This window comes from Pristiophorus japonicus, chromosome 8, assembly GCF_044704955.1.
Source record: "Pristiophorus japonicus isolate sPriJap1 chromosome 8, sPriJap1.hap1, whole genome shotgun sequence".
Taxonomy (NCBI): Eukaryota; Metazoa; Chordata; class Chondrichthyes; family Pristiophoridae; genus Pristiophorus; species Pristiophorus japonicus.
In genome coordinates, this window is record NC_091984.1 from 26,130,176 (window position 1) to 26,143,617 (window position 13,442).

Genomic DNA, 13,442 nt, shown 5'->3' on the forward strand with positions numbered 1-13,442 from the left:
ACCAGAGTATGACTAGAGGCTAATATCAGTGCACTGAAGAGGGGGGATCCACAGCCTTGCATGCAACTAGAACCAATTCTACTGCCTCCATATTAATATTTCTAATTCAATTTTGATGACTTACCCATTTTTGTAGCCATTATTTTAGATTCCTAATTATTAGCTTTTATAAAATAACTCCATTATGAGCCATTTGTGTCCAGCAAATACAAGGGCCTGGAGTTTCCGCTTGGTTATGGTGGGTTTTTTTCGGCACGATTCGCCCGAAATCAGCTAAACCAGCGGAGCAGATTTCAGAATTTTAAACGCAAATTGAGTTTCCGCAATCGTTTGCGCTAGTTCTTAAAAAAAAAAACATTGTTAGAAGCCAGCTAATAAGTGTTTTAAAAGTCTTTGAACATTTTTTTTCAATTTAGAAACATAGAAACATAGAAAATAGGTCCAGGAGTAGGCCCTTCTAGCCTGCACGGCCATTCAATGAGTTCATGGCTGAATATGCAACTTCAGTACCCCATTCCTGCTTTCTTGCCATACCCCTTGATCCCCCTAGTAGTAAGGACTACATCTAACTCCTTTTTGAATATATTTAGTGAATTGGCCTCAACAACTTTCTGTGGTAGAGAATTCCACAGGTTCACCACTCTCTGGGTGAAGAAGTTTCTCCTCATCTCAGTCTTAAATGGCTTACCCCTTATCCTTAGACTGTGACCCCTGGTTCTGGACTTCCCTAACATTGGGAACATTCTTCCTGCATCTAACCTATCTAAACCCGTCAGAATTTTAAACGTTTCTGAGATCCCCTCTCATTCTTCTGAACTCCAGTGAATACAAGCCCAGTTGATCCAGTCTTTCTTGATATGTCAGTCCCGCCATCCCGGGAATCAGTCTGGTGAACCTTCACTGCACTCCCTCAATAGCAAGAATATCCTTCCTCAAGTTGGACCAAAACTGTACACAATACTCTGGGTGTGGCCTCACCAAGGCCCTGTACAACTGTAGTAACACCTCCCTGCCCCTGTACTCAAATCCCCTCGCTATGAAGGCCAGCATGCCATTTGCTTTCTTAACCGCCTGCTGTACCTGCATGCCAACCTTCAATGACTGATGTACCATGACACCCAGATTTCGTTGCATCTCCCTTTTTCCTAATCTGTCACCATTCAGATAATTGTCTCTCTGTTTTTACCTCACATTTATCCACATTATACTTCATCTGCCATGCATTTGCCCACTCACCTAATCTATCCAAGTCACTCTGCAGCTTCATAGCATCCTCCTCGCAGCTCTCACTGCCACCCAACTTAGTGTCATCCGCAAATTTGGAGATACTACATTTAATCCCCTCGTTTAAATCATTAATGTACAATGTAAACAGCTGGGGCCCCAGCACAGAACCTTGCGGTACCCCACTAGTCACTGCCTGCCATTCTGAAAAGTACCCATTTACTCCTACTCTTTGCTTCCTGCCTGCCAACCAGTTCTCAATCCACGTCAGCACACTACCCCCCAATCACATGTGCTTTAACTTTGCACATTAATCTCTTGTGTGGGACCTTGTCGAAAGCCTACTGAAAGTCCAAATACACCACCAACTGGTGCTCCCTTGTCCACTCTACTGGAAACATCCTCAAAAAAATTCCAGAAGATTTGTCAAGCATGATTTCCCTTTCACAAATCCATGCTGACTTGGACCTATCATGTCACCTCTTTCCAAATGCGCTGCTATGACATCCTTAATAATTGATTCCATCATTTTACCCACTACTGATGTCGGGCTAAACGGTCTATAATTCCCTGTTTTTTCTCCCCCTTTTTTTAAAAAAGTGGGGTTACATTTTACTAAGACACTGATTACTGTACCCCAATATAATTAGCAAATAGTTCTGTTTCATTTTATAAATCATTTTCAGTTATTTAAAATCGGGTTACTCAAGTGGTTGATTAAAATGCTTATTTTTTCTGATAAACCCATTTTCAGCTGTATTAATCAAACTGCACCTCGTTACCACTCTTAAATATGTCAAGGGATTTTTTTTTTAAAACAAGATTTTTTTTTAAAAATTGTGCTCTAAAATGTTGCCCGATTGCTTGCATTGGTTCTTTGCAGATTTTGTTAGGTGCTATGCAAATGAGTTTGAGCGGAAACATGAGGGAAGAAAATGCTTCTCAAAACTAGCGCAATTTTTGGCACAATTTACGCCCGGATTGCCGATTGTGCCCATAGCAGAAACTCTACCCCAAGCTATTTAACAACATCCATCCAATATCACAGCTATTTTACTCAGCAGCAAGGATATCCTTTTGGAAATTATGATTAATGAACAGACATTGTTATGGGGCCATTGGTTACATGCGTGCTGTTTTTGCCAATGATTCTAGAGATTGCTAAGTGAAGCGAGAGCTTGTGCAGTAATGAGAATCCCAAACATAGAACATGAAAGGAAGATGATAAATTGTGTAAATCTTAGTGCTAACTCAACACTTTCTTTTCCTTCAGTTCCGTACTTTCATTAGCAGATATGTACAACTTAGATGGACTGAAGGAGGTAGTTCTACATGTACTGAAGAAGGATTATTGCAAGTTTTTTCACAAGGTAATGTTCTATTTTGTACAGCACTTATTGTGCAGAGGTCCAACAATGCAGTTTATGCTTGATTTGAAGTGTTCTTTCTTTCTCATTTTTAAGATGTTATCTTATTTCATGGCTTTTCGGGCTTTCCGTATTCGTGCCGTTAGTTTGGTCAGAGGGCATCTTGGTTTTGCAGAGCTTTGATTAACCACTTTTCCTCTTTCGTGGGGCTGTTGTATTCCAATATGCTCGATTGGTTGGTGCTCGGATTTATTTAAAAAAAAATACACAATATGATTGAGATTAGAACTGTTGAGGCAATAGACTGACACGCAACCTCATTTTAAGATGAATATTGATGTGTACCTGTGAGCTCAGCCTTGAGCATTCTAGTTTAGTTGTAGACGCTACATACTGTCTAAATTGACTCCTGTTATGTTGACTCAGTTAAATAAATCCTCACTGTGATCAATTTATAACCCCTCCCCCCGCCCCATCTAATGTCCCAGTAAATCCTTCTCCGAAGTATATGCACAAATAAACCAGCACATTCATAAGAAACCACAGTTGTTGAAAGGTTTCCTTGGTCTAGGACAGATCACCTAGAGCATAAATGCAGGCCCTAATTGTGCCCCTATGGCTAGTCATCCAGACTGAATTTGAAAACCAAGAAATGGGACTAAATATTCTCTTTGGTCTCTCTTCAAACCGTATGTGATGTTTAGCACCGCAGTTGGGCTCCTCAGATTCAAAAATCACTAGGGTATTAAGATTTTTTTCAATTCACTACTTTTTACTTTCCCCTTGTGTTCCTGCTGACACTAACTAACTTAGCACCTTGGATTCCCACCAGTCCTTTAATTTGTGTAGTGCACCTCCTTTCACCTCAGTGTTAATTGCTGTCACTCCTGCCATTTATTGCTTGAAAACTGCAAAGCTTTCGGTCTCCTTAGAACTTGCATAATTGGAATCCCCTTGATCCACATTGCTTTCAGTATTACCAGAACTCATTTAGCAACACAGGAGCTGGGGTCGGCCATTCAGCTCCTCGAGCCTGCTCCACCATTCAATTAGATCATGGCGCACTTAATCGCAGCCACTTTGGTTGGCACAGTTGTTTTAAATTGTGCTCCAACTATCGGGGCACATACCTTACTTGGTGTGCTTGATGCAGAGCTCGATGCATGATCCAATAATTGTATGCATCGATTGAGGGATTTGTTTCTAAACCACAACCTCTGACCAGATTTAGCCCAAGTCTTGAAAGTAATTGATTTTGTGGGGGTTAGGGGTGTGATAAATCTGGATGCAGTTTTCTGCTCATAGGTTGGCTGGCGTAGACGAGGGTTAGATTTTGTAGCTACATAAGCATCTGTTTAAATTGTTACACTCGCTGTACTCGCTGAAGGCTTTACAAAAATAGATGTCTGAAAATGCCATTAAAATTCTTTACCAAGCTAACACTGAGAATGCAAAATGGAAGCCAATTTATAGACTTTATCTTTGGGACTTCATTTGGACATTTTTCTTTTACAGATTCTGGTTCTTCCCAATAGTTTGTGATTTTCTAGCAACGCTGAGGATTGAAGTGAATAGGATATCCACTGTTTTTGCGGAATGTGTCTCTGCTTGGTATTGCTGAGCAGAGGATAGAGCAGCATGTGTTTGACACCAGGGATGATGTTTTGCCAAGAAATCAAATTCAACCTTAACTTAGTTTGCAGTGGAAATTGCAGCCACATGTAGATGCTTGTGAATAGAACCGTTTGCTGTCATTTTCATTTAGAATTTGCTGAAGTCTAGATGTCATATAGTCAATGCACTAATTATGGAGAGAGGCATATTTAATATCTGGTGTGTCCCATAAACACATTCTCAGTTTGCCTTCTTTCTCATTGCTTTTCTTTTGATTAATTTACAGCCTGTTGTTGGAATGCAGCAGTCTATTCTGGAATGCCTGCAATTATCTCACTCGGTTGGAATTGATGGTCTCTACAATTCCTGTATGAGGTAAGATGATTCATTATTTGGTGTGAAGCTGCAGGTGCATAGTGCAACTTTATATAAAAAAAAAAAAAATCTGTTCAATATTTTTTTTGCAGGTGGATTACCAAATATTTTGTGAAATGTTGGTCTAGGAAGAATTTTGCCTGCCTTCCAGCAGAACTGCAGAAAGCCTGTTTGATCTCTGTAGTCCAGACTTTAGTAAGTAACCTCCATCAGCAGTGTCTTTCATCATGTTTACAATAATATCACGGTATAAATTTAAAGGCTGCATGTTGTGTATTATGTAACACTCCTCCACTCATTGCATTTTGCTGGAGAAACAATCCTGCTTATATCAGGAGACTTTGTTGTAGTTCCGGTCAGGAGTTCTGTTTGTTGTAGTTCCTGGAGACTATTCTTAAAATAGACTTTTTTGGTGGAAAATAAACTCTGCTGTAAGTGCTGCCATAGGTCCCACCCTGCCTCCCAACTCATTGGCTGATGCAGTGGTGTCAATAATCAATTTGAAATTTAAAAAGACAGTTGGGTATGGTAGTGTAGTGGTTCTGTTACTGGACTAGTCCAGGCCTATGGATTACTAATAATCCAGAATACCACCGTAGCAGTTTGAACATGTGAATTTATTTTTTTAAAAAAAATTAAATCTAGAAATAAAAAATATTGGTAATCCATGGGAGGAAACCTGCCATTCTTGCTTGGTCTTATCTGTGACTCCAATCCCACAGCCAACGTGGTTGACTCTGAAGTGGCTGAGCAAGCCACTCAGTCATATCTCATTCCTATGGATTGAGCAATAAATGCCGGTCTTGCCAGCGACGCCCACAAATAATTTTTATTTTAATTTTAAATCTCCAGTGACGTTACGCACGTGGAGATCCTCTCGGGAGGAATTTTGTGAATGATAAATATTTATCAGTCTATTTTATAAACCAAAATTCTCCTTCTGTGCAATACCTGTATTAAAATACTAAAAGCAAAACTAGAGGCCATCAACGTAACAATCACCAAGAAATCAAATAGGGATTTCAGAAGAAACTTTTTTACCCACAGATGCTGCCTGACCACCCATGTCTCTTTTCCAGCATTTTCTGTTTTTGATTTCAGGTTTCCAGCATCTGAATTATTTTGCTTTCATTATCTTGGAACCTGTTTCCCTTTCAGAAATAATTCTTTAAAATACTTTCAACTTATGCTAATCAAAACCATGAATCGAGCATTTAAATGTGTTTTCTTATCGACAAAACTTTATTTTAGTAATTTTTTTGTTGATATTTTCGACTCTACTCGGACACAAACCTTGTAGACGTACACTCTCTGCAACGGAAAAGATTGCTCCTTATATAATGAGATAATTATCAAGTGAGAGGGAATTAGTCCAATCCAATGCTCCTTTTTTCCTGCCTGAGGCAATAATTATATCTGCTCACTATTGCAGTAAAATAAGACACTTAACCACAGCTGATTAGAGCTACTCAGCAAATAGTTGATAAATGGTGAAGGAGACATTTCAAATGACATTGATCCTCACTGTAAGCAAAATTATACCCCTTGGTAGCCCTTTTTACTCCTCCTTAAAGAATCATAGAATCAGAGGGCTAGAGTTTGCAGTGGCTCACCGCCTGGTTTCTCGGTGGTATTAACCATTTTGGGTGATAACTGGCAAGAAATTACCCGGCTGAGTTACGCCGGCGGTTTCAAGGTACTGCTGGGGAGCGGACTGCTGGCATGCACCATCCTCCGATCGCCCTGGTGTGATATTTGGCTCAGCGGTGACCCGTAGGTAAGTATTTTTTTTTTTTAAAAAAACACCCACGAGAATCAGCAGAGCTGGGCAGTAGGTGAGTAGCTTTGCAAGAAAAAGGTAAATAATTGGTTTTCTACTAATTACTTTAAAATTCTGTTGTGATTCAAGTTAAAAGGGTCCTGAGAATGTTTGATTCTTTGTTTTTTTGAAAAATATTGTTTTTCTCCTCCTAGGCCCAACCTGCAGCCTCAGGATAAATTTTTAGTAAATGTATTAATTATCATCTATTTTCTGTAAGAACCGTCCAATCGACCCAAAATTCATCTTTTTTGACGAGAATCGGGATGCAACACCCTTTTTTTTTTTGCTGGACGGATTTTTTTGTTTCTTTGGCACGTTTTTGCCGGCGATAACCTTGGGAGTCTTGGTGGTCTTTTGGGTGACAATTAGGTGCTGGTGGGTGGGTAGGAAATTCTAGCTCATAGAAATTTACAGCACAGAAGGGGGCCATTTTGGCCCATTGTGTCTGCGCCGGCCGACATATCCAGCCCAATCCCACTTTCCAGCTCTTGGTCCTGTAGGTTAAGGCACTTCAAGTACACATCCAAGTACTTTTCAAATGTGGTGAGGGCTTCTGCCTCTACCACTCTGAGGTAGTGAGTTCCAGATCTCCACCACCCTATGGATGAAGAAATGTCCCCTTAAACCTCTTACCAATTACTTTAAATCTATGCCCCCTGATTGTTGGCCCCCTCTTCTAAGGGAAATTGGTCCTTCCTATCCACTCTACCTCGGCCCCTCATAATTCTTTAAACCTCAATTAGGTCTCCCCTCAGCCTCCTCTGTTCCAAAGAAAACAAACTCAGTCTATCCAATCTTTCCTCATAGCTAAAATTATCCAGTCCAGGCAACATCCTCGTCAATCTCCTCTGTATCCTCTCTAGCGCAATCACATCTTTCCTGCAATGTGGTGACCAGAACTGCATGCAATACTCTAGCTGTGGCCTGACTAGTGTTTTATACAGTTCAAGCATCATCTCCTTGCTCTTGTATCCTATGCCTCGGCTAATAAAGGCAAGCATTCCGTATGCCTTCTTAACCACCTTATCTACCTGGCCTGGTACTTTCAGGGATCTGTGAACATGCACTCCAAGGTCCTTTTTGTTCCCCTACCATTTAATGTGTATTCCCTTGCCTGGTTAGCCCTCCCCAAATGCATTACCTCTCACTTCTCCAGATTAAATTGCATTTGCCACTGTTCTGCCCACCTGACCAGTTCATTGATATCTTCCTGCAGTCTACAGCTTTCTATTTCATTATCAACCACACAGCCAATTTTAGTATCATCTGCAAACTTCTTAATCATACCCCCTACATTCAAGTCTATATCATTGATTACCACAAAAAGTAAGGGACCTAGTACTGAGCCCTGAGGAACCCCACTGGAAACGGCCTTCTAGTCACAAAAACACCCATCAACCATTACCCTTTGCTTCCTGCTTCTGAGCCAATTTTGGATCCAACTTGTCACTTTGCCCTGGATCCCATGGGCATTTTACTTTCATGACCAGTCTGCCATATGGGACCTTATCAAAAGCCTTGCTAAAATCCATATACACTACATCAAACGCACTACCCTTATCAACCCTCCTTGTTACCACCTCAAAATTCAGTCAAGTTAGTCAGACATGACCTTCCATTAACAAATCCATGCTGACTGGCTTTGATTAATCAGTTTCTTTCTAAATGAAGATTTATCCTGTCCCTCAGAATTTTTTCCAATAATTTTCCCACCACTGAGGTAGGCTGACTAGCCTATAATTATTTGATCAATCGCTTTCTCCATTTTAAAACAAAGTTACAATGTTAGCAGTCCTCTGGCACCACACATGTAGCCAGAGGATTGGAAAATGGTAGTCAGAGCCTCTGCTATTTCCTCTTGCTTCTCTTAACTGCCTGGGATACATTTCATCTGGACCTGGGAATTTATCCACTTTCAAAGCTGCTATGCCCCTTAATACTTCCTATCTCTGTTTATTTCATCTAATATTTCACACTCGTCCTTGATTACAATGTCTGCATTGCCCCTCTCTTTTGTGAACACAGACACAAAGTATTCATTCAGAGCTATAGCCACGACTTCAGCCTCCACACACACATTGCCTTTATGGTCTTTAATAGGCCCTATTCTGTCTTTAGTTATCCTCTTACTCTTAATGTATTTATAAAACATCTTTGGGTTTTTCTTTCTTTAACTTGCCAAAAATTTTTCATGTTTTCTCTTTTTTGCTTTGCTAATTTCCTTTTTAATTGCACTCCTGCACTTGCTATACTCTAGAGTTTCTGCAGTATTGAGCCCTCTGTATCTGTCATAAGACTCCCTTTTTTTTTCTTTATCCTACCCTATATGTCCCTTGACATCCAGGAGACTCTAGATTTGTTAGTCCCACCTTTTTTCTTTAAGGGAACATACATGCTCTGAACCCTTCAGATCTCCTCCTTGAATGCCTCCCACTGCTCTGACACTGATTTACCTTCAAGTAACTGTTTCCAGACCAGTTTGGCTAAATCCCAGCTTAGCAAAATTGGCGCTTTCCCCAATTGAGAACTTTTATTCCAGGTCTATTTTTGTCCTTTTCCATAACTACCCTAAATCGAACTGAATTATGATCACCAACACTAAAATGCTCTCCCACTGATACCCTTTCCACCTGCTCAGCTTCATTCCCTAAAACTGTCTAGAACCACCCCCTCCCTGGTTGGGCTTGTTACATTAAAATGTTCTTCCTGAATGCATTTTAGGAATTCCACACCCCCTACCTTTCTCACTAATGTTATCGCAGTTAATATTGGGGTAGTTGAAATCCCCTACTATTGTTGCCCTATAGTTTTTGCACTTCTCTGAAATTTGCCTGTATATTTGCTCTTCTATCTCCCTCTGACTGGGGTCTATAGTACACTCCCAGCAGTGCGATCGCTCCTTTTTTTATTCAGTTCAACCCACATGGTCTAATTTGATCCTTCTAACACATCATCCCTCCTCACAGCTGTAATTCTTTCTTTAATCAATACTGCGACTTTACCCCTCTGCCTATCCCATCTGAAAACCCTGTAACCAGGAATGTTGAGCTGCCCTTCTTTCAGCCATGTCTCAGTAATAGCTATAATATCATACTTCCAAGTGTTTATCTGTGCTCTTGGCTCATCTGCCTTATTCCCTATACTCCTTGCATTGAAGTATATACCATTTAGTACTGCCAAACTCCCTTCTCTATTTTCTAGCCCGTTTCCTGTCTTCCAAATTCACTTTATACTTCTGCTTTCCCATTTCAGCTTTGCTTCTCTCCCTTCTGAATCTATTCTCAGATTCCCATCCCCCTGCCAAGCTAGTTTAAGCCCTCCCCAACAACACTAGCAAATCCCACCATGAGAATATTGGTCCTGGCTCTGTTGAGGTGTAAACGGTCCAGCTTGTACAGGTTCCACCTCCCCAGAATCTGTCCCAATGCCTCAGGAATTTAAACCCCTCCCTCTTGCACCATCTCTCCAGCCACGCATTAATTTGCTCTATCCTCCTAATTTCTGTACTCACTAGCACGTCGCACTGGGAGTAATCTGGAGATTACTATCTTTTGAGGTCCTGCTTTTTAATCTCTCTCCTAGCTCCCTAAAATCTGCTGCAGGACCTCATCCCTCTTTCTACCTATTTTATTGGTACTGATATGGACCACAACTTCTGGCTGGTTGCCCTCTTCCCCCACCCCCCAAATGTTCTGCAGCTGCTTGGTGACATCCTTGACCCTGGCACCAAGGAGGCAACATACCATCTTAGAGTCACGTCTATGGCTGCAGAAACGCCTGTCTGCTCCCTGAACTATCGAATCCCCTGCCACTATTGTTCTTCCTTCCCTTCACCCCGTGCAGCTGAGCCACCTGTGGTACCTTGGGCTTGGCTTTGGCTGCACTCCCCAGAGGAACCATCGCTCCCAACAGTATTCGTAACAGAGGTTGGAGAGCGAGATGCACTTGGGACTCCTGCACTACCTACCTGGTCGCCCTCTTCTGTCACCCATTCCCTCTCTGCCTGAAAACTCAAGCTGCAGGGTGGCCACCTCTAGAAATGTGCTATCCACAAAGTTCTCAGCCTGGCGGATGCACTGTAGTGACTCAAGCTGCTGCTCAAGCTCTGAAACCCGGAGCTCGAGTTGCTATAGCTGGCGACACTTCCTGCACATGTGGTTGTCCAGGCTACATGAAGCGTTCAACACTTCCCACATAGCATAGGATGTGCACTCCATGGGACTGAGCTGCCCTGCCATGCCTAGTTATTAGATTAATTAGCTAAAGTTTTTAGTATACCCCTCTGCCCTTAAAGACTAAAAGACAGCAGACCAAAAAAAAGTGATACTCACTGACCCTGGCTCTGAATAATGAAGAAAAACGATGTGACCTTTACCAATCAATCAGTTACCAGCTATCCTGTGATGTCACTCCTTGTGTTTTTTATTTCCCTTGCTGCTGGTGAGTCTGGGCCTCGCTCGTGCTCTCGCTCCTTTGTACTCTTCTCTCAGGCTCCTCCCAGGGCGGCTCTCGCTGCTGCTGCTGGTGAGTCTGGGCCTCGCTCACACTCCTGCTCCTTTTATACTCTTCTCTGGCTCCTCCCAGGGTCGCTCTCGCTGCCAGTGGGTCTAGGCCTCGGCCTCGGCCTCATTCTCCCGCTCATTAATTGGAACTTATTAATAGAGGTGAAGGAACAAAGTGCCAAAGGACCAAGTCCAACCCACATGATTGGAGAAATGTTGATTGGCTGCATGGATTCAAATTCTTCTAGAATTGTTGCTCTTTTGTGAGGAAGAGATGAACAACATTCAATCTTCCACTAGCTTTATATTGTACATGCCAGCATAGTGCTAATGGCATTTTAGCAAAAGTTAGAAAAAAAGAAAACCTTGCGTTTTATATAGCGCCTTTCACGACCACCGGATGTCCCAAAGTGCTTTACAGCCAATGAAGTACCTTTTGAAGTGTAGTCACTGTTGTCATTTAGGAAATGCAGCAGCTAATTTGTGCACAGCAAGCTCCCACAAAAAACAAGGTGATAATGAAGAGAGAATTTGCTTTTTTGATGTTGGTTGAGGGATAAATATTGGCCAGAACATTGGGGAGAACTCCCGTGCTCCTCTTCGAAATAGTGTTCTGGGAAAGTGCATGTGCATTCACTGTTTACAGGAAGCACTGCTCACCGACCTCTGATTCCAGCCAGGTCCGTTTGCCATTGATTTGAGAAGAGCCAATGGGACCAGTCCCCCCTCAACTCTGAAATTGAAAGGCAAGAGCAGAAATTTGCCAGAGCTTTAAGTTGTTTGCAAAGTGATGGCAAAAGGAGAGCACCTCCAGAGGTGACTTTCTTTTGAAGCAGTACTAACCTGCAGTGGCATGGCAGCAATGTAGGCAGGAGGCAGGAAAAAAGAAACCTTAAAAGAAGTGATTTCCACTCCATCTCTTGTCATCTACAGATGGCTACAGCATTATAGAATGGAATAATAGAAATTTTTGGCACAGAAGGAAGCCAAAAGGAAGGTCCAATGTGTCTGTGCCGGCCAAAAAAGAGCTATCCAGCCTAATCCCACTTTCCAGCCCTGGGTCTGTAGCCCTGTAGGCTACGGTACTTCAAGTGCATATCCAAGTCCTTTTTAAATGTGATGTGCCTCAACCACCCTGTCGGACAGTTAGTTCCTAACCCCAATCCCACAAGTGTCAACCGCTCCAGAGTGTCCATTTTTCACGTGGGAGCCTCAGCAATCAGCAGCATCAGGACATTTGACTGTGGCACAAGAGCCAAACCTCTTCCTGTCCTTGTCCAACATCCAAACATTCACTTCCTAGCAGGGGATCCCTAGCTGATTCATTTGCATTCATCCCTTCAACCCCCCCCCCCCCCCCAACCACAGGGAGAAAAGACATCATGTGGACACAATGTCCAATTCTTCTTGCTTTATCCCCACCTCGGCTGATGATGAGTAACTCTGCATAGTCCTGCAACAGCACCTGGAAGCTTCCAGCATTGTATGACTTCATACTAAACCACGTGACTCATTTGCCCGATGAACTGTCGGGACACCAGCGTGGTTATTTTGTAGTGACTGCTAATTATACTTTGGTACTTTTTAATGCCAATCGAGTGTAAAAATATTCTGGCATGACATAAAACATGGCTGTTTTGAATAACATTTGTCCAGTCTGTTGCCTTTTGGTACAGAATTGCTGATTGGCTGTGCTCAATACAAAGCATTTTACAAGCAATCAATTAACTGCTTGGTGCAGCTGAATATTTGAACTGTTGACACAAATTAAAGAAATTGCCTCGCAGGAGCACAGCCACCGACAGCTTGGCGGGGCGGGAAGTTGCCAGTGGCTGGGCGGTGCTCCCACCCTTAAAGGGGAGAGTGTGCGGCCGCCATTTTGTTTTAATTGTCAGCCGACTCCTGAGTCGACCCGACCATGGCGGCCGCTAGTTAGGCTGGGTCGCCAACAGGCTTGCTTGCACCCCCTCTTTGGTGCCGGGCCACTGACCCAGCCGAACCTCTCCCTGCTGGCCCAGTGGGCTCTACATAGGCCCTTAAGAGAGGGGGAGGGACGCCGCGACGTGTCAGCGCAACGCATCACGTTCGCGTTGCGCTGCTGTTGTCATTGCTACGCTGACCTGGTCAGTGGGGCAGTGATGGACATCGCCCTGCTCCCGAACCGATCCCATCCTTACACTGCCTCAAACAGCACTCCAGAGCGTTTGGGAAACAGTGTCATAGTTAAGGAGCTGAAATTTCCAGCTCTTCCCTCTGACTCCTGCCGGGTGGTGATTTCGAATTATCTGCCCTCAACAGAGCAGACGGCAATTTACCCCCCTATATATTTAATGGTTTTAGTGATTCTTGGAGGGAGGGATGGGGGGGGGGGAGGGGGTGAAATAGGCAATATGCTGTTTTTGTTTTTAAAGAGTACATTAAATCTGTGTCTGAAAATACTGTAATTGTAAGTACAATCTCGAGCAGAGTTTGAGCCTGTGATCCTGTGTACAATAAACTTGTCATTTCTACCCACGAGGCTATCTACGCTTTTGGGAG

At 42.7% G+C, this 13,442-nt stretch overlaps 1 protein-coding gene across 4 annotated transcripts in view; it reads left to right on the forward strand.

Annotated features, from left to right (window-relative positions):
• btbd8 (BTB domain containing 8) overlaps positions 1–13,442 on the forward strand; it is a 94,583-nt gene that overhangs the window by 35,774 nt on the left and 45,367 nt on the right. For all 4 annotated transcript variants that reach the window (XM_070886597.1, XM_070886595.1, XM_070886599.1 and 1 more), the window contains exons 8-10: positions 2,498–2,594; positions 4,492–4,580; positions 4,673–4,775. In XM_070886597.1, the coding sequence (XP_070742698.1) occupies positions 2,498–2,594; positions 4,492–4,580; positions 4,673–4,775 (289 nt within the window). The remainder of the gene's footprint in view (positions 1–2,497; positions 2,595–4,491; positions 4,581–4,672; positions 4,776–13,442) is intronic.